This window comes from Martes martes, assembly GCF_963455335.1.
Source record: "Martes martes genome assembly, chromosome: 7".
Lineage (NCBI taxonomy): Eukaryota > Metazoa > Chordata > Mammalia > Carnivora > Mustelidae > Martes > Martes martes.
This window is the reverse complement of record NC_137894.1, coordinates 56,120,639-56,143,189: the sequence shown is the minus strand read 5'-3', so window position 1 is coordinate 56,143,189 and position 22,551 is coordinate 56,120,639. Positions and strand designations below refer to the sequence as shown.

General features: G+C 37.5%; 1 protein-coding gene across 3 annotated transcripts in view; it reads right to left on the bottom strand.

The window, feature by feature from the left end:
- CDIN1 (CDAN1 interacting nuclease 1) overlaps positions 1-22,286 on the bottom strand; it is a 206,531-nt gene extending 184,245 nt beyond the window's left edge. The window contains exon 1 of one of the 3 annotated variants that reach the window (XM_080809221.1): positions 21,967-22,286. In XM_080809221.1, the coding sequence (XP_080665347.1) occupies positions 21,967-22,067 (101 nt within the window). In that variant the 5' untranslated portion in view covers positions 22,068-22,286. The remainder of the gene's footprint in view (positions 1-21,966) is intronic. The other 2 variants (XM_080809220.1, XM_080809222.1) reach the window with 2 other exon arrangements.
- Between the last annotated feature and the right edge of the window lie 265 nt (positions 22,287-22,551).

The window sequence follows — 22,551 nt, the reverse complement described above, 5'->3', positions numbered from 1 at the left end:
CTAATCTAATCTAATGTAGTTAACCTACATTTGAAGAGCCCAGAGAAGAGGAGGGTATAAAATAATGGCTAATAGTTTAAGGAAAGAGAATCTACACACTCCCTCAGTATGAGAATAAAGTAACAAAATGGCCCTTTTCAGCCAGCAGACAAGAACTAATTCACTCAAATTATCTTTGGCCAAAATAATCATCCTGGAGAAGGAGTGGGGCTTGTACACTGATCCTCAATGATGCTGTCTTTACTCAAAATAGAACTTATCTTCAGGTATCACTTTAGAACCACTTCACGAGTCACACAAGCAAGTCAACTTCATAGTCACAGCTCATATCTTAACCAAAATACAGGGTGGCCACCAAGTCTAGAAACATATAATAAAAATTTTTTTCATTACTGGATTGCAACACGTGGCAAAATAATTGTTTCCAGACACCTCAGTCACCTTGTAGCACCTGCTCCCTTATTTATCAGACCTCCTGATGTTTGCCTATCTCCAAATACCAGATCCATTCCCAGAGTTTGTCCCTGCTGAAGATACTTAAAAGATTGTGCCACATGCTCTAAAAAACACTTGCTAATGTGGAACCCCAAAAGCACTTTGGTTATCATTAGAATGTGTGTCCAGTAGGAAACGGTAATTGTCCTAGCACTTTTTTTGCTTTTTAACGGGTCATTACTTGATTGTTGTAATACATGAGAGGGAAGAGGAAAGTTCAGTGATACGTGGACATTAGAAGAGCTAAGTGGAAGCCAAGAGATAGAGTGCCTAATAGCTTGGCAGGCACTGGGGGACACTACCTACTGAAACGACCAGCACCTTCCACAGGAGTGCCCAGAGGCACTCATGAGAACATATGTTTAAGAAATTCACACTCTGATTTCACACTCCCTTTCTCATATTATTACACAGTAAGTTTCAACAATATAACAAGATTTTCCATGTTTCTCTAATCTAAGCTAGGAACAACAGCTTTATCACCACAAGTAAAAAATAAATTTGAGAGCTGCATATCAACAGTGGGCTGACTGTTTTGGTATGTGATGTAAGCAAATGATTCAGTGATGCTGTGTCCAGGGCATGGTAATGATGAGTTTCCAGAGGGAAGTCTAAAAAAGCCAGTCTGCAGTGCAGTCTGTTTTTGCGATGCTGGAGGCTCTGCAGCCGTTGAACTCATTGGCACCATGTACCAGACAGGACGTGAAGATTATATTCAGAGTGTTAGGGGTCTAGTCCCAGGGAAGGCCAAAACCAAAAGCCCTGTGGAGACTGTTAAGATGAAGCACCTTAACATAAAGAGGAAGTTGAAGACTTTCTACTTCGGAAATTGCCATGATATTTCAGACATTATGGCAGGTTGAGTAAATCAAAAAAGAGCCTTCCAGAAACAACATAGGCAGTTCATGGGGTGAATACCCTATAGCTGCCCCGCTGTAAATCTCCTGAAGGGAAAGTTCACTGGGGCTTAAAAATAGGGGACAGATGACTTCAGGGGGTCCAATTTTGTCGAATGAACACGCCAAAAATCATAAGGGCATCTATTTCACATGATCCGGGTTTGTAAGGGTAGTACTAGTCTCCATCTGAACCATGTGAGTTACATGGCTGAGATTATGAGAAGAAAATGGGGGAAAAAAAAGTCAAATCTCTAATTACAAGCCTGCCTCGATTCCAGCCATGGCAGTTTCACACAAAGACCCCCTTGCAGTCCAAGTTACACTTGCCTGGGGGTAGAACATTTAAAAATGGTAGCTAGTGTCAACCCCTAATGAAATCCCAGTTGGTAAGGCCATTCGTTCTCTAAAAGGAAAATTATTCCTCACCCTATGGAATGTTAGTACTTCACCATAATTTGCAGTCGATTAACTGCTAGAAAGGACCTTTTGATCATTTATATCAGGGACATCAAAACACTGTAGCACGGCTTCCTAAAAATAATAGAAAGAAATTACACTGTACCACATGAAGCAAATCTACTGACCACCTCTCAAGGATTAAAGTCAATAGCTGTGTTAGAATTAATTGAAACTGGGGGAAGGGGGAGACAAAAAATAATAACAGATCCAAAACTATCTACAAATGTTAATAGGCCAGAATTCTTCCGAGATCAAATTTCTTTCACCCAGTTTTACACTGAAGTTTGATAAACTCCAAAAACTCTATTTCGATGGAAACCATAACACCACTACCAGCCCTTCTGGTGTAAATGGCATTAGAGTTAGTATCTTTTGCATGCAGATACAGATTTTTATATCACCCTCAAAGTCCTCAGTTAATATTCAAATTTCTACTAAACCAAGCCATAAACAAATCTTCAACTGAAAAGCTCTGTCTACCCCTCTATAATCTGTTACCTGGAAAAAAAGCAGAAGGTCTCTCTAGCCACCTAATCACCATATCAATGACACATGCCACAAGAGAGAAGCACTAGTTTATTTGATTGATCATGGTAGATAAACTCCAAATAACAGAGAAATTAACAAATGCTTGACATTTGCTCAACATCCATTATTCTGACACTGCTTTCAGAATTTCAAAGCCTGGGAGTATGCTTAATCAACATTCATATTCCCTTGTGAGCCACAGGCACCATATTGCACCCCGCCTTCGTACTGATGAAAACTGCATATTGGCCATTTCCAAAATGTTCTGGGACTCCACACAGGGCCCCTTTTCTCTCTTGTTCCTGCTCTGCAGTTTTCTTTTAAACACTTCCAAGACAAAAGCATCTGCCAGTTTTTCCCTCTAGGGATGTATGCAAAATGAACTTAACAGTTTTAAGGCAGGAGTAACCCTCACATCTAAATTCATTCATAGGACAGAAAAGGGCCTAAGAGGCCTCTCCAGGGACAAAACCCTGCTGAAATTCTCCCCACACACAACAGTGGGAGTTTTATAAAATCTAAGTCCAGACAATTTCCAATTCAAATGCCCAACATAGCATGACCTTTGTCAGATCTCTGAGCCCAAGATGCACCCATGATTTTTTATTCTAACCAGCACAGACATTAGACAGGGCACTACTGCTAAGCAGGAGGTTCAATATTTGCATGCTCTTCTATTGTGAAAATGTAACAGTGACAGCACTGTGTCAAATTCTTTTCCCTCTAGAACTTTAACTCCATAGGAGAGGCATGGCTGACAGATGACTCCCCAACATCTGTGTTATGTACACTGCACAGCTGAGGAGCCCCGGATCACTGTCAGAACATCGCAGAGATGACCTGTGCCTTTCTTATGCCTTCTTCTTCTCTCTGCCCACCCCCCACAAACATATATACAAATATCTACAATACAAATTGTGCGATTTTTAACAAAATGTAAAAATGGCAAGACAGATTAACATAATTTATAGTCATTAAGCTGTTCACGTAGCAGCTCAACATATGTTGTATAAATGTCCTATACCGAATAATTTATCAGATCTGACACAGTGCACATCATATTGTTTTATTTAATACACTTACTAAAATTTCATGGATCAAACATCACTTCTGAAAGCACAGAGAAAGCACTAGAAAATATTTATTCATTTCCCGTGATTTATTTTGATTACCCTTACAGCTACATGATAAAGTGGAACTCACAAAATTACAAGGTTAAGGTTTACACTGCCATTGCTTCATCTACTAAAATATAACAAATGGCTCCATGTCTGTGTTATATTTTACTTTCATTTAGTGTTAAGTAGTACACTAGGCTAAGCACTTAGCTGCCTACTGAATATTTTAATATTTTTAAATAGGACTTAAACATCCTGACCCAGAGAGTGGGAGCTTCAGAAACAATCTCGGGAAAGAATAGCAAGTCCTTTGTATGGTACTCGACAGAACAGTACTGGCCAAAATAAAACAAAACAAAACAAAACACACTTTTAAGTTACCTCCTCCTCAAAAGAGATCATAGAGGGATGCCTGAGTGGCACAGTCAGTTAAGCGTCCGACTCTTAGTTTTGGCTCAGGTCATGATCTCACGGTTGTGGGATCGACCCCCAAGTCAGGCTCCACACTCAGCACATTGTAGGCCTGAGATTCTCTGTCCCTTTCCCTCTGCCCCTCCTGCTAGTACTGTGTCTCTGTCTCTCAAATAAATACATATTTAAAAGAAAAAGAGAGATCATGGAAATAAGCATTGGCCCATATTAGAAAGTTGGTAGGAATTCACAGACTGCACAAAAGACCACAATACCATGGTAAGTTCTCAAGGAAAGAGTTGGAAGACAAAATGACAGCAAAACACATGGCTCCTAACCTCGAGGAATTCACAATTGATCAAATAGAAAGTGAAAGACAGGAATGTATACATTTCAAATGAACAGGTAAAAGTAACTTCAATGGTTAGAGCAAAAAAAAGAAAAAAATCTTAGTGGACCTCAACCAATATTCACCAATATTCAAAGGACACACACACATACATACACACAAAAGTAGAGGAGGGGAAAGGAAAGAAAAAGTTAGAGAAGGAATTAGACATTGGCACTCAAAACTCTCATTCATCAATCTTCCTTTAAAATGTTTCATCTGGAGACAGGTCTCTCAGACAAGGAAGATGAGAAGAAAAGGAAGATAAAAAGATCAAAGATGGGAGATGAGAGCCTGAAGTAGAAAAGGCCAATAGAGCTCTTCAAGAAAATCACAAATGTTTGTTGGCCTGATCATTTTTGAGAGAACCATTACAAATTTTACCAGATCAAATGCCTTGCGAAAGAAAATTAGGAAAAAACATAAATAAAAAACAAACCCTGTTTCAATTTCCAATGAACTGTTTGGCTTAAAATACAGTAAAAATGAGATAAAGACAAGAAAAAGATCTTTCTCAGGAACTAAGTTTTATTTTCATTTATGAGCAATAAGCATCCTAGGCTACCTACAAAATAATCATCTTCCCACAAGCATTACTCCCAGGTACCCAAAGAGCCTTCATCTGTTTCAAGGTGTAGACACTGCAGTCCAGAAGCAAGACTTAAGCTTCCCTAAAACTTTGCCATCAAAACTTACCATCATGTGACAGGCGAGCTGACAGTCAATGAGATACTTCATGTGGAGCAGAAAACCATGAAGCCATATTATATTGTATTATAAGTTGGGCATCAGAGTGACTTCAGATGAATAACAGGTTACTGTAAAAATACTGAAGGGTCTATCCTCAGAAAGGAAAGATAAAGACTATGAAGTCAAATAGAGTTCAATATAAAAACAGTAAAACTCCAATCTCCCAAAAGAAAAGAACGAATAATAGGAAAATCATCTTGCTCAGTTTGATGCACGGTGATAATGGCACCTGAAAAATCATTGGTAAAGAACAATTTAACCCTTCCTGCTTTATGTCAGAGCAAAACCACTTCACCCATATTGAAGGGTTTAGATGAAGATGAGCTGTAGCACTAATAGACAGCTTTTAGAATGGGGGGTGGTTATGCATCAAAAAAAAAAAAAAATTCACCAAGAGTTAATTGAGCGCATTGAAGAAAAGAACAACGGGTTTGAGTGTTGCAAATTCTTGCTGGGACCCCTATCATCACCATCACCCTGGCATTTTATTTCTAGACAAGAAATATATTTTACCTTTCTGAGATTATTTTCTGGTTACAAGCCAACCATTATGAACCTTTCAGTGAATCACTGAATAGGGCACTTAAAGGGATAAACAATTATAAAAATAACTCTGTCACAAGCACATACATTTTATTTTATTTAGTGATGTAATAAGCTTAGGGGCATATATCAGGTCCAAAATGGTCTTGGTCATTAATTTAAGCAATAAATCATAGGTCTTGCCAACAATGACGGCAAACAGATGCTAACAAGGAAATGTATTATTTAATATTGCCATGTGTTATAAAAATGTAAGTGTGTTTAAGACATGTCTTAAATTTTTATAGTAATATGCATTTAATACATTACTGTTTTGACACATGCAGGAATCAGATTTATAGGTCCCATTCCGTAGCTTCTTCTTCTGTGAACATGAGAGCATATTGTTTTTTTTTTTTAAACAAGAGGGGAAACCCTTAAAGTGCATGCTTGCAACAATATCTAATTGGTTGTCTTGCTGTTTTGTAGTAAATAATGTCAACACTGAAACTCATTAAAAAGAATGAATCTACACACTTTGCCGGAATATAAAAATAGAACATTTTAAAATTACAATTTCTAAAGAAACACTATAGGCTAAGAAATATAAGAGCACTCTTTAATCAAGTTGGCAACTACTTTTTTTTTCATTCATTTTGAGCTGTTCTGCATGACACCAGACAAAAATTTACTAACTTGATTAATGAGTAAAGTTCAACGTTAAAAAATGTGGAAGTAACTAGGTAAGAAAAAAATCCTACTTTATAATTGTATCTTCATGCAAATATCCTAAGAATCAAACAGTATCTCAAAACACAAACTTATTTAAAATTGATGCTCTCTACCCAAATTATGCCAAACTGTAATATTCACCTTCTAATATTTCCTTTCTGATCAGAAGGCTGACATTTCTTACCAGTGGGTTCAATCCTCCTAGGGAAAGGGCTTGTGAGAAAGAAGGGAATTAGAGCTTAAGGAACTAATCAAAAGACTCTTTAAAAAAAAAAAAATGAGCTTTTTTACACCACCAAGATGCCAGCTCCTCTAGAAGCATTTTTTATTTGCACAATATTTTGTCTGAGTGCCCTTTTCCATCCATTCTCCCAACTGCCGGCATGGTCTTCCCCCTTTCTTATGTAGGCAAGAGTCCATGCTTTAGAACACTTGAAGAAGCAGTGCTTGGAGTATGGAAACTAAATTTTCTTCATTAAATCTACTGAAGCAGATATTAAAAATGCATTTAATATACTGGCGATGGTCGGTGGGCACCGCTGACTGTGACAGGCCGGTTACTGATGATGTGCCATCAGATGGCCTTCTCAGCAGGCGCCTGGGTCTCAGGCTGCTGAAGGACAGCAATATCTTCCCTTGTGTGTAAGCTCTATTCATCTCCCAAGTATTTACTAAATCACAGGCCTCTGCACACATAGCCTACGTTTCAGCGTATGCTAACAAATGATGGATGGCCTCGTCAATTCATTATGTCCTGAAAGCATGGTTTCCTGCCATTCCAATCATCAAACCTCAGTGCTTCAGAGCTGATCAGTCCCAGGGAATATATTTTGCAGGCTCGATTAAAAGAGTAGAAGTTCTTTCCATTAGAGGCTCTGACACTTTCCCCAACTGTTTGCTGCTTCTAACAATTATTTGGGGAGAATATTCACTAAGTGTTCAGACAATATAATACTGACAGGTGTTTTTTTTTTCTCTGATGTTTGCTAAGGTGTAATTTACCTATGACAAAACAGTAGAGATATTTAATAGTGAAATTTGTGTTTTAAAATAATTTTCCTTTTATGTACAGCAAGAAAAACCTTAAAAATATTTTATATCATGTAATATTCTAATGTAAATGCATTAGTGGATGCATTTCAAAGGAACCTCCAAGGGAATAACCAGTCTCTAAATCATTTAAACCTTTTAAGAAAATAATTCATAAGAGTTCTCTTAATTATAATCTAGATAAAGGTACAAACTTCTTAAAAATTCTTCTGACAGTTCCAAAGTTAAAGAGTTCAACTTGTCAAAGAAATAAACCTCTTAAAAGAAGATATATTTTCCTTTCCAAGGTTATATGTGTCAGTTGTCTTTTCTTTAAGCCATAAGAACATTTTTATTTTTAGCTATGGCTTATCTATGGAACAGAAAATAATAGCACACTCATACCTTTCACTCAGAAACAGTAAACTTTATAAATAAACAGACGAACTTACCACAACTAAACAGATATCTGGGCTTTGAGGAAATGGGATAGTGTTAAAGAGCTAAACAACTTACTATAAATAAGCTCCTGAAAAGGCTAAAAATTAAAAAAAAAAAAAAAAAAGTGCCGGACTCCCATTGAGCCAATAGCCAGGTAGACTCTGAAGTACCCACAATCAGCATCAGCTCTGCCATTCACCTCAACCTTGACCTCAAGATTAAGCTCACTTTTATTGCACACAAAGGTCACCTGTATTAGGTCAAAATTCAAAGTCCCTTGTCAGAAAAGGTTGATATATTCCAACCTTTCCTTCTCCATGCATCAAATTTTTCATGGTAAAGCCATATTCAGCAGACAGTATATTCAGCAATTTATTGTGCCATTGTAATACAGTGCAGAATACAATTGTCCAAAAAGCTATAACATGAATAAAATATTTTCCATGACAATGTACCAAATCTAGACTCCTTACACACCCTTAACAGATGAAATAAAACTAACCAAGTCTCGTTTTCACACTTCAGAAGAGTTATAAGGCATTGTCCTCAAAATACATTCCATAGTACAATTATGACTTTTCCATTACCTTTGGCTATCATTCAAATTTTTAAGTATTATTATTATTATTATTAAACGCAATGATTTCTAACCAGTTTTGATACCTTTATTCTCATCTGGTCTGAGTACCTTAAGTGAAATATGAAGTAGGTCTATATCTTAAAGCCTCTCCTCAACCGAGAACCTAGAAGATAGGCTCTACGATAAATAGAATAGAAAAGGGGAAGAATTACTACCTTGCCCAATTCATTATTATTGCAAAGATATGATCAGCAGAACTGCACAAATAAGATGAATTAAGCAAATTCTTTGCAGGCAGCATTCTAGAATACATTGTAAATAATAATAAAGCCTTAAGGGGCAATATATCTATTTTCTTTAAAAGGTTTATGCAATCTCTTTGTGTTTACCTCAAGGTCTTTTCATAATCAGTATTAGTAGCATGAAAAGATTTTAAGATTGTTGAAAAAGCACTCAATCTTCAAATTTATTAATATCTATATTAAACACTAAAACCAGTGTCCACACTCGTGTTATGATCTGGAGATCCCACAAGATCTCCATGCCCTGAAAGACTTATACCTGAACTCACATAATTCCTGGACTCCAGCTACATCCTGGTGGCAGAACCCTGACTCCAAAACTGGTGTCCATCCTAATATCTCTCATAAGTTCAAAACCACCTTGCTATGAAGGTGGGGTGGGAATGTAAAAGAAGATTCCAGAATATGGCAGTTTATATTTCAGTTGTAATTAGACAAGAAAATACCTAAAAATTTTCAGGTTTTAATATTCGCACTTACTCGGCGGGCGTGGGGGGGAGGAGAATCAACCTAAACCTACATATCCTCATCTGTCATCCCCCCTAAATCCCATCTTGGTTGTCATTATCATCTAAGGACTTTACTGGATAATAAGAAACCTAAAGTTTCTTATTATCCTGGGATTAAATGGGAAACATTTTGGCAACCTAGAAAATAAAGGGGCTTGTTTTAGGCAAAATGTCCAGTTCTGATGTCCTGAGTCTAATTATTAATAAGCATAAATACCACTGCAATGAGCATCATTAAATCAATAATGGTAGCAATAACAGAAACAGAAAAATTTATTTAGCACAGTATTAGGAACTATGTTACTCATTTTATATGTACTACCTCATTTCAATTTCATAACAATCCCATTTTACAAATAAGGCACCAAGACATGAAGAAAGTTACCCAAGGTCACCCAGCAAGTAAGTCATGAACCCAGAATTCATAGGTCTATTTCCAGAACCAAGCTCTTTAAGCCAATTTATAAAACTGGCTTTACAACAAAAAACTGAACCGCCTCCTGGAGTTCCCAATAATGGGTTTTGCCTCCTATCAATTTGTAAAATAATTAACCATAAGCAGAGAGAGCTGATAAAGCACTCAAGGTCAAGAACAGGCTGTAACATCTCTGCCAAACTCAATAGCACCTGGCCAGTCCACTCATGTGGGCCTATCCCCACAAAGAATTTCTCCTCTTATTCTAAAATGCACATATTCTTGTCTAATGTTAATTTTATTATCTGTTTTAGCTGTACACTGTCATATTACTTTATTACTGACACTTTAAATGTAGAAAAGAAACACATTTGAACATGTGATAATTGAGTCTTTATAAAATTGTACAAAATCAAATTATAATCAACTGGGTATCTTCCCATTTGTTTTTCATTATAATTATAAAGATGCTTTATTTTCTTTTTATACTAGAGTAACTGCCAACTGAAGATGTAACCGCTAAGCTTGAAGTTTCTCAAAAAAAAAAAAATAATTTCTGACATGATAAACCCTCAGGTATACCACTGGAACATTTCCAAATTCGTAGAGAGAGTAAAGAATCACTGTAATATCCCTAAAGTTAGCTAATTAATTTGTTTTGAAAGGAATCAATTTTCCTTAAATGAGACATACGTATATGGCTTTTTTTTTTTTTTCAACCAAGCAGCAGTTTTCTCAGGTCAGTTCAATCAAATGCCCATTATGATAATTATCATAATATCAACAATATACTAGGTACTTCTAAGGCTCAAAACTGGCATTCTAGTTCCCACATAAACTATAGCGGGGAAAAAATATAAGTATGCTCTCTTTGAACAAAAAAAAGGGGGGTGAAGCTCAACAAAAGTATTATAAGAATAAATGAAATATAGATGTAGGCATTTTGAGCCCTTTTAGGAAAAAAGCTATTAAAGAACCAAATAGAATAAACTGGGTTAAGAAAACTCTGGAAAAGACATGTTACAGGGCCATAATGTACAACACAAAAGGCTCAAATTGGAAATGGCATGCAGTGGTGTTGGGGGCGGGGCTTAAGAAATGCCTTTGGTGGCAGTGGGGAAAGCCCAGGTTTGTCACAAGTTAGCCAATTTCTGTGGTGTAAACACTCCTATTGCTGCTAATTTTAAGCTATTAGATGGGAGGTCACAGCTTGTAGAGTCAGGAAAAGATACTTATCATCAGCTCTCACAAGCCAGAAAGAGCCAGCTCCAGCACCCACTGGCTGAGGACCAAATTCAGCCCACAGATTTGCTCTGTTTGGCAAGAAAACCACTGGCCCACAGTGTCTTTAAAAGTTCCAACAAATGGACAACATTGAAAACTCAGAATATTTTTTTCTAAAAGTGAGATCGAGAGCTGTTTTCTAGGGAATAAAAGACCCAGCAGCATGGGGCATAAGGTGGCGGCTGCCACATTAGTGCACACAACCGTCCTTTCCCTTTGCCACAATCCCAACCAGGCTAGCTTCATTCATTCATTCCTGTTGGTACCTGCCCAGCCCCTCGAGGGACAGGAATCTGAGATCTCTAGTTAAGGAGCACAGAGGGAGAGTTTTACCTGCAGGTGTGTAACTTTGTCCAGATCACCGGGTAGCACTGCTCCCTCCGTCCATCTACAACATTAACTGATTTGACTAGGTGATCGCTAATTGGTTCTCAATGCAACGCTCTAAAAGTCACTGAATCTAAAATAATAAGAGAGGAATACAGGTCCCTCTGGAGAAACTTCTGTGATTTGCACCAAAGAGTCTCCAAAATGTCCATCATGGTACAAATAAAAATCCAAATGTTATCAACTGGAGGTGAAATGGATTTTATTTTTATATATGTATTTTAGCTGGCCTCAGGAAATAAGAATCCAGATACTTTTGACTTTGCCAGTTAAGAAATGATGTTTGTGAGCTATTTGTTACATCTAAAATGTAAGAGTCTGTGGGGTTTTTTAATGCTATCCCATGAAGAGTCTCTCTCACATTCCCAGTCCATTTTCTATCTTTGCTAAATGGGGCTTGAAGTGTAAGTTAATTTCAAATTTTATTAGCTTTCCCCTCCAATATTATCAGCAAAAACAAATAACAGTGTAGTACACCTTGACAAAAGATGACATCAGCTTGGAAGAGTTATAGACAGAAGCAAAAAATAGAAAAAAAAATAAATCGCCAGTCTAATTTCACATGTGATTGTAGGAAGACGCATTTAAGTGATGCTTTACCACATCCCATCTACCAAGGCTACCCCTACAAAGAGCCTTATTCCCCTTCTAATCTTAAACACCACCTTATAAGTTAGAGAATCTCAGGAGGCTAAGGTGTGGCACAGGCATGAGTGACAAACCAAAGACATTTCACTCTGTGTCTATTCATCCTGGCACTGAAGTTGGGTACCCACAGCATTCCTAGATTAAACATCCCCAGCTCTACCTGAGAGTGATCACAAATATTCATGACAAACATAATTCAGGAGTTTGCTGAGTGTAAATCTGAATCTTTCCTATCACTAGCCTGATTTGGGGAAGACCAAGTCAATTAGCTACTAAGTGAGCTCAACCAAACACCCGCATCACAAAGCTTCAGACCTTTGCCATCCACTCTAGTGCTAGCTGCATGTTTGGGGATTCCAACAGTCACGAAGTGATAACCCTTGTAAATATCAAAGTGTGCTATTTCCTAAAGCAGAATAAATACAAGATTAGAGTATATATCTCATCCTTTCTTGATTCTGGAGCAAGGGACAAGTCTCAACAATAATAAAAATAAATACACGAGAAATAGATGAGTTATGTTGGGGGGAGGAAAGGGTGACAATGCACCACGTATTTTTAAGTCTTAATCTTGTGTATCACTACTGCTCCCAGGACAACCTTAGAAAAAGCTCTAGCTTCATACAGAATCACTCCAATCAGCAGGGGCCAGCACTTGGTCAGGGAAAGACTCAGTACTTTTGACAGTATCAAAAAACATGAACCCATTTACTTTTTCCTCTGCTTGTACTGCTTTCTCAGACTCAAAATATTTATTTCCATGGTCTTGAAGTTATTTCTCTAACTTTAAAAGTTTTCAAACATTTTAGCAGCTGAATCTCAATATTGAAAACACACAAGGGAAAAAAGATATTTTAACATTTTACTTTGGATAGAAAATTGCAGACCTCTCCATTATCTCAATGATATTTCAGGTGTTTATCAGGTCATGATGTGAATACCAAACTTAGGTTAAAAAACAAACAAAAAAACTTTATGCGCTGTTTGGAAACCAGAAGGACAGAAAAGATCAGCCCGCAGGCAAGGGAAAGCACTTGAAAAAGATGACAATGTCAACAGTGTCACTGTTCTCTGGGCAGGAAGGAAGCTCTAAGTTATGAAGAAGAACTATTAACTCTTTAATATATTATATAAAGATGCCTCCTGAGAGGTTGGAATGGAAGGAAACAGGAAAGAAAAAAAAGAGGCAGTATTTAGTTCCTGAAAGTGGCTAGGAAACGGTTGGACTTCTGACCAGCTATGTACTCTCTTTAGTACACAAGGCACAGACTGCTCCATGCTGGTCTCGAAGCCCATGGAGCGAGGAAAGCATCCTGGAGCCGGCTGTCTGCTCTGTTCCCCTGAGAAATGGACACTCGTCATTCAGTTAGAAGCTGTACCCCAACACCTTTACTGTGTTCACTGTGTACAGCTCACGGTAGAAGCAATCTGACAGCAGAAAGAGAGAAAGATACATTGAATTAAACATTTGAAAACATTTCCTTTCAGGAAAAAGCCAACTGAAAATAAAGGAATATTTATTCTTTACCTGTCTCCCATATGATTTTCACACCTGTATATGACTTTTATATGTTAAGGTCATTTTTCCCACTTATTTTGGAAAAGTACTTATATATTGATTGTTCTGTTTCTAAGGAAAATTCAACAAGGCAAAACTGCACAAAAGGTGTGATAAAAATATACTTTTAAATTCAGTCAACATTTGCTGAAAGTCAAATTTTAAGACATTCTTACCCTAAACATCAATTGAATAGTTTTCTCCTAGGGAGATATGTAATTCCTCTTTATTGTGTCTGTAAACATTCTGAGATGAGTTATTACTTAGTAGACTAAAGTTTGATGCCTGAATATAGACTTTAAAATGAAGCCAATAATCTAATAAGATAAAAATTTTCTCCTCAAACTAGTAAGAAATAGAGTCAGCATGTACGTTCGTCTCAAGATAACATTATCTGAGGTTTTCTCCAAATACTCCTTCATAGAAATTCAAGCTCATTTCACTTTTGCAACTATGTGAATCCAAAAAGGCACAGATATCTTATCAAAGCACAAGGTGTCATATCCTTAATAAAATAACCTTCCAGAAGAATTTTAAAGCTAGGCTACAATGCAACAATAAAATAAAAACCTGAAATCTTATGAAATAAAAAATCATATTTTAAAAGATGACCAAAGGAAATACATGAAATAACCATATTCTTTTCTTAGGCCACTTTTTAGGCAGATTTCTTTTCCAATTTGCCCTAAAGATCAATACATAAATACTCCTAGATATATTTTTAAGTATATGATTACTATTTTTTGAAGGTCATGTAAATCAGTTATGTTTCCTCAGGAAAACCACCAAAAGAATTTCCAGCTCAATAAAAGGCTGATTGACTTTTTCTCCCTTTACAGGCTATTCTCACTCATTATTCTGGAATTTCGGTGCACCACAACATTATCAAAAGAATAGAAAATTGACCACAATTTGAGAACCAACTATCAATTCAACTGAAAGAACAGGCAAATAGGAATAATCTTCCAATTTAAGTAAATCACTATTAATTATACACTGCAATGTGCTACTGTAATTCTTAAAAATCAGTGCATCTGGGTTCAAAAGTTTGGTTTCCTTTCTTTTAAATGACATTATATATTACTATGGAAGATTTAAGACGAGTTTCTGATATCTGGGCCATATTCAACTAAAGATTAAATCCATGTGTTCAGAGCCATACAATCAACTGATCCATATCAAAGCAAAATTTTGTTTTATGTTTCAAAAGGTTCATACTCAGACATTTCTTCTACTGTAGGCCAGCTACTAAATTCTAATAATAACAATAATCATATTTACCATCCATTAAATACTTACCAGAACGTTTACACTATGCTAAGTGTTTTACATGCCTTATTTTATTTAATCCTCACCACAGACTTAAGGAACTGAACAGCGAGAGGCAATCCACAGAGTTCAGAGTTAAGAGTCTGCAGTTACACTCTGCCTGGGTTTGAATCCCACTTCTTCTACTTCTTAGCAATGGAGATTTGTCCCCCCTCCCTTTTTTTTTTTTTTTTTTACAGATGAGGCAACTGTGACTCAGATAAAAGTGGCAAAGCCAGGTCACTCCCCAAGAACAAATGGTTATAGGAAGCAAAGAAACAACAAAATATAAGGCTCCCCATGGGACAAGAGAATAGCTTAAAATGCATCACTGGAGGTGGGGGGTAACATTATTCAAAAAAGGGTAACTGTAGTCAATGGCAGAACCAAATTAAACTACACCACTCTGAACAAATGTAAAACTTAAATAAAATTGTGTTTGTCCCAAGCACGTCCCTTAGCTACTCCACTCCTAACCAGACTGGACTGTAGGTCCACCATTAAGTCCCACTAAGTTCTACCCTGGAAAATACAAAATAGAGCCAGCCCTAACTCCAGTTCTCAGAGAAAAGTAGGTGAAGATCTCAAGAAAATGAGCCAACAAGTTTTTAACTACTCCTTGTGAAATTTCTCTAGGAACAGCCTCATATGAGTAAATGGTTGCCTATACTATGATCCAAGACTGGGAAAACAGTAGATGTTGTGGGCCAAGACAGAAAATCATACTTAAGAATGGGGAAGGCACTCTTAGAAACAGCTGAGCCAGGATCCCTAAGGGAAAAGATACACAGTAAGGTAAAGACAAGTATTTGCTTAGAGATGTATGGTATCAAGACTTCTGACTTGTTAGTACAGGCATAAATAGCAACCAAATAACAAATCCATGACAAGGGAACTCAGGGAAAAATGAAATTTGTGCCAAAAGGCTTAGTTTACCAACAAAAGAATCTCCAACCAAGGCATATCTTCTCAAAGACACCCACTTGACTAAACACACATGTACTAAATGTTCCACAAATCCCTTGTGGATTCTGTCATTCTAATAATTTAGAGTGACGGATGTGTCTTAAAGTCTTTCCTCAGATTGCAAGTTATTCAAAATTAATTACTACAATGTCCTCTGTTTTCTAAAAAACATTCAAATAGTGCCACAGACATAGTGAGCACACAGTGAATTATTACAGATCAAATGCCATGAGAGGTGAATGAACTGCAATTACCAGTAAAAATCATGAGCCGATTGTGGGATGGATTGTTTCGCATGAAATGGTGATGGTAGATGATATTAGTTGAAAGAGTATTCCAGCGAGAGAAATAGAAAATCACCATTAGGCAAATACCGGTAATAACAATTTCAAGCAAGAACCACTGATGGATGCTTGTATCAAGAGAACAGTGTGATATGATATTTGCATAGACTCAAAGGATATCCCCACAAAGTAATTATTGGAAAGGGAATAGTAGTAATTTTATAATGGAGAAACTTGGCAGACACCACACTTCAACCAAGCAATTAAGGTTAACCTCACCAGCAATAAGACATTTAAAGTCATGCACCCCCTGATATGAGGTACTGAGAAGGGTACAACAGCATTTCTGGGGTATTTTCTCTCAAAAATGTTTACCCTCAATTTAATAATGAGAAAACATCAAGTACAAACTTAGGGGCACTCTGCAAAGTAATTGGCCAGTAGTCTTTAAAACTGTCAAGATCAAAAAAGACAAAAAATAATGGTAAGGAACAGCTACCGACTGGAGGAGCCTAAGAAGACATGACAACTAATTCTAATGTATGATCCTGGAACAGAAAAGGGATGTGAGTGAAAAAAATGAGCAAAAGTTCAAAACAGGCCTGTAGATTAATTAATCAAACTACATTAAAATTAATTTCCTGATTTTGATCATTTTATTATGGTTATGTCAGATGTTAACACTAGGGGAACCTGTGTGAAGGGTATATTGGCACTCTCTAAGAATCACACACACACACACATATGTAATTAGATACATATGTAGTGTTTAGGCAGGAAAATAAAATGTAAAATATAATCTGATTGGACTGGGGGCTTCTACCTGAATAGGAGGTCCAGGAAATAAGCTGGGAGCTGCAAATCAAGGAATGTATCCTCAGCAAGTACTTAAATACAGTATGCCCTATATTCCTGGGCCCAAAGGGTCCATTACCTGTAAAACTGCAGAACAGAATAGAATAGAATGAGGGTGAATTTTGAAGTTGTACAATACAAGACATCATAAAGCGCTAGCCCTTCATTTTAAATCGAAGGATTATAAAACCAGAGTAGTTAAGGGGACCGCCCAGGCTCAACATAGTGACTTGTAGAGACATAAATTTGTAATTTCGGTGAAAACAAAGAAGTCACGGATAAGAAAGGCTAGCAAGTAGAAGCCACAGTGAGCATTTGCAGGGGAGGGGATTAAGCTACATCTTTACCTTTGAACATATACTAAAATACACTTCAGTTAGACAGATTAAATATTTGATAAGAAAGAAAGCCATAAAGAATCTAGAAGAAAATTTAGGTGAAGATTCAGTTTTCATGTCTTAGGATAGGACTTTTTTAGGAAAAAGAGCTTAAAATTAAAGTTAAGCATAAAAAAAATAGAACAAGGGGCGCCTGGGTGGTTCAGTCAGTTATGTGTCTGCCTTCAGCTCAGATCATGATCTCAGGGTCCTGGGATCAGGCCCCGCACCAGGCTCCCCATTCAGTAGGGAGTCTGCTTCTTCCTCTGCCTCCCCTCACCCACAACCCTGCTGCTGTTTATGCTCTCACTCTCAAATAAATAAATAGAATCGTTTAAAAGAATTTTAAAAAATAAAAAAAATTGAACAATATTTAAAAGCTAACAACTGGGAAAACATCTGCAACAAATATGACATGTAAAGGATCAATATCCTTAACATATGCAAATCACTAAACAATAACGAATCAATAAACAATAACAGTAAACACTCCAATATAGAATTAGACAAAGGACAGCAGGCAGGTAATTCAAGAAGAAGAAAGTTAAGTGGTCATTAAACAAGTGGGGAAATACACAATGTATTATAATTAAAAATGCAAATTAAAAAATGTCAATCTTGATAAATCGTATTAAAGATTAAATAATGACACTTTTCAATGCTGGCCAAAGTTGTAGATACAGATACTCCCATGCCCTGGTAATAACAGGATTAGTATAATCTTTTTTTTTTTGAGACAGGGAGAGGCTGGGGAGAGATGGGAGAGAAGAAGAGGGAGAGGGAGAAAATCTTAAGCAGGCTCCAGGTCTGAGGAAGGGCAGGGGCTCTCTCTCACAACCCTGAGAGCATGACCTGAGCTAAAATCAAGAGTCGGATGCTTAGCCAACTGAGCCACCCAGGTGCCTCAGTATAATCTTTTTGATACTAATTTGTCAATATACACCAAAACCCTTCAAAACATACATATCCTTTGATTTGAAATAGCTCATGGTTGTCAAAGTGTGGTCAGTGGACTCCAATGGACTCCTAGAGTCCCTGAAACCCTCTCGGGGTCTACAAGTCAAAACTATTTTTACAGAATAGTAAGACATGATTTGCCTTTTGTGTGAAATTTGCATGGACAGTACAAAAACAATAATGGGTAAAACCTGCCAGCCCCTATGCAGAAATCAAGGCCAGGCAAACTGTTCTAGGAAGTCACTGTAAATTTCACTGCAACATACTTGCAGGACCAAAAAAAAAAAAAAAAAAAGGCCCAGTTTCACAATAAGAACATCTTAAGATTCACTAATTAACTTTATTAAATCTCAACCTTTGAATATGCATCCTTTTAACATTCTATAGGACAAAATAAGAAGCAAATACAAAGCACGTCTACATATCCAAGTACGATGGCTGACTCAAGGGAGGCTACTTACATGATTGCTGAACCAGCCACTTTTTCCATAGGACACCACATTTTACTTGAACGAGCAATGAACAAAGTATAATTATTTAGATTTGGGTGTCTGAAAGACATTTTCTCAAAAATAAACAATGTGAGCCTGTCACTTCAAAGAAACAAGTGATAATATTTGTTGCAATAATAAAATTTGAACTTTCAAGGGAAAATTCAAATATTGGAAAACTCTGTACCCATCACCATAAGTTTGACAGCTTCAAATCTTACATATTTTTCTGATGAGATCTGTGGGGATATTAACGAATGTGATTTTTCGATACTGTAAAATGAAAGGTGACAACATTTGGAAGATCCGTATAACTCACAACCAACATTTTGCAAACAAACAATGCATGAATGATAAAAATCACAAATGGGTGAAAGATCCACTCAAAGTTCAAGACAGGCCAGTGGACTGTAATATAACAGAGTGAAAAGCTCCATGATATGGTTTCACATTCTACTTTGCAATTAACCTTTGAGAAAATACCACTTGCTAGGTTTCATGTAATAACAAAAATATCCACAATTATCTAAAAAGCCTATTAAATTATTCTTCTCTTTTTCAACTACATCTGTCTGAGGCTAGAGTTTCTTCATACTCTTTAATCAAAATACATATTACAACAGGTTGAATACAGAAGCAGATGTCTTCCTTCTATTTAAGACAGTCACTAAAGAGATCTGCAAAAATGTAAAACTGCCATTTTCTCACTACTTTTTTGAAATGATGGTTATTAATCAGAAAAATATAACACAAAATGTGTTTATTACTGTCATTTTAAAATAAATTAATAAGATTTTTTTTTAATTTTCCAATTTTAATTTACATTTTGGTGAATATCAACAGATGTAGTCTACATAAACAAAAGTTCTGTGGGGTCTTTGAGGCTTATTTAGAGTATAAAGAGATCTGAACACCAAAAAGTTTAAAAACTACTGATATAGTCACACCCAACATCTGTGGATCCAAAGAAAATAAGCAGAAGACTTGGCATTATATACCAAATACATCAGAAAATTTAAAAAACAAACTTTTGATGTCCAATAATAAAGAAGTGGATGGCACATATAGAAGTGATATTATTTATTTGAAACAAATTGTGAAGAGTTTCATGAGAAATGCTCACAATATGTTAAGTAAGAATAGGAAGACCTATAAACTATATTAATAAGGACAGTATTACACTGAAAAAAGACCACAAGGAAATATATAAAACATTAAAAGAAATTTTCTGGGCATGCAATTATGAGTAATTCTTGTTTTCTTTACTGAGCATGCACAACTTTTGAAATCAGGAAAATAAAATTTTTAGCAACTTTTAAAAAACATTTCTGTACTGGGGTCCCTGGGTTGCTCAGTCTGTTAAGCCTCTGATTCTTGATTTCAGCTCTAGTCATGATCTTGGGGTGGGGAGATCAAGCCCTGCATTAGGCTCAGCACTGGGCGAGGTGGAGTCTGCTTGGGATTCTCTCCCTCTCCTTCCTCCCCTCACACCCGTTCCTGCACATGTGCTCTCTCTCTCAAATAAATAAAATCTTAAAAACAAGAACAAAACCATTTCAGTACTTTGATTTTTTTTAGGACTTAGTGTATGTGAATACCACCAAAAAATAGTTATCACTGTTATTACTATTAATACGAAGATTAATCAAGGTAGCTTAGTGTAGAATTCTGAACTGGAAGTCAAGAAACCTGTATTTGACATTGTTTTGTCTTTTAAATAAAGGCATTTTGAAAAGTCATAACTTATTTGAACCATCAGAAATTATCTATGAGGTCCTTACCTGACTCTAGTAAAATGAACTATCAAATCTAAAGGTTGCTCAAGGCCTTTGCAAGAACCACCTGTTGTAAAACAGTGCCATCATGAAAACTGCAAAGTCAACTCCAAAAATCACACTGTTAATAGAATTTCCACTCACGCTGCTAAATGACCCTTTAATCTCATCTTTTGCAGAGTAGTAGTACAGACTGTAAAGTTTCCAGTGGAAGAAGAGTTAGTTATTCTCTGAATGGTATTTGGGGAAATTGAAAAATATTTGGCTATGTCATGAATATGGGGGGGGGGGGAAGCACATAAGAGAATAGGCAACAGACCATGGTGCTCCAAACGAAGGGCATCCTTCTTTAGTACACTTTCTAAGTCCTCCATAAGTATATGAGAAGGTTACTTCTTATGGAGATGAGGCAACAAGGGGAAAAAAAAGTGATAAAGAGAAAGAAGTGTGGTAGAAGAGGAGAGGGAAAAGGGAGGCGAAAAGAAAGAGAAGCAAAAATACAGTAGTAATATGAGAACATAACAAGAGCAGAAGTTCTAAATGTATGCTCCATCTTCAAGCTGCCCAGAAAAATCTACCTGCGTCTTTCAGCTAACCAGCTTTCTCCTATTTCACTGTTCATTGGAAGAGTTGGCAAGAGTTAATGAAAGAAAATTAAATCCCAGTTTTTCAATTTTATTCCTAGTTAACAAGTCTGATAAAAGTCTTAGAAACTATAAGAGGAAAAATATTGCCTTTAATTATATCTGGGTAATACTAAAAAACATTTTATAGATGAGGAAAACTGACTCCTTCAAAAAAATTGAGGTCATTAAAGACTTTTACTCTTCAATTTGTACTTTATTAGTATCAATTATCCAATAATCTCTTTCTTCAAGAAAACATGCCTTTGGTGATATCTGTGCAAGGGTGGGAAGTATGAAATACACCTGGAGTGTGTATAATATGGTTGTTAAAATGGCCAATCTTGACCCAAGAGTGGAATCCCTAGGGCGTGAGTCTCTCACTGCACTGAGAACCCTGGAGATCACTTAATGGCTTTAGAGAGTCAGAGTTGAACAGTAGGAGGCCCCTTTAGGCCTGTGGTCCCTTGTTTGTTTCCCCGGGCCAATGGAAAAGGGTCTTCCATTTTGTATTTCCACTTTGGGAAGGCCCTGCCACCTATCATTCATCCTTGGTATCTGTCAATTAACCAGACATTTATGAAGCACCTATCATGGGCAGCCATCACCTAGAACGCACCAAGTTCTCAATAAACGTTTGTGGACTTGAATTTAATTTCAAGGCCTTGGGAAGCTGCCAGGGATTCATCCGTTTAAGAGTCTCCTGTGGAAGACAGGTGAAAGAAGAAAGCTTTTCACATCCTTGATCACCCAACACCAGTCACTCCTGTTCCTCCCCGCTCATGGGTGACACGTGGCTCCTAAGCGCTGGCTGGGATGCCCAGGCACAGCTGCTGCCGGCAAAGGGCTGTGCGAGTGGAGAGACGGACACTTACCTGGGGAACCTCTGCTTCAGCTTCCTCAGGCTCTGCCTGGTAGGCGGCACAGACACTAGGCACTGGGCTATCTCGTCGTACTGGGCTTTGGTCAGTATCATGTTGGGCCAGGGACGGGAAAGTGGCGGGGACAAGGAAAACACGCCCTGGGCTCCAGCAGCCTTGGCGCCGGGAGACGAGGGGTGGGCAGACAGCGGCAAGGCGCTGGGCCCTAGTCTTTTTTTGGCTTGTTCCTACACCCCCTTCACCACTAACTTGCACAGCTTAGGCTTCAACCGGCAGCTCGGCGGCGGGGGGCGGGCTGTAGACCCGATTGCCCTACCTTGGCTTTCTGAGCAGCCGCATTGGGCCCGCCCGAAGGCAACCCGCCGCCATGATAGTTAAGGGCAAAACAACCAGGAAGGAGCTGCGGTCAGCAGAGGTGGCGCCTAAATCTCTGCGGACCGGTGTCCGGGCTACGTTCATCTGGGATCAACCTGGTCTGTTCGCGGAATTCATACTCTCCCAGCTACCAGCAGTCAGGGAGCGCTAGCTCACAAACCGGGCAGCAGGGCACAAAAGCGTCCCATGATCCTTAAGCTTGAG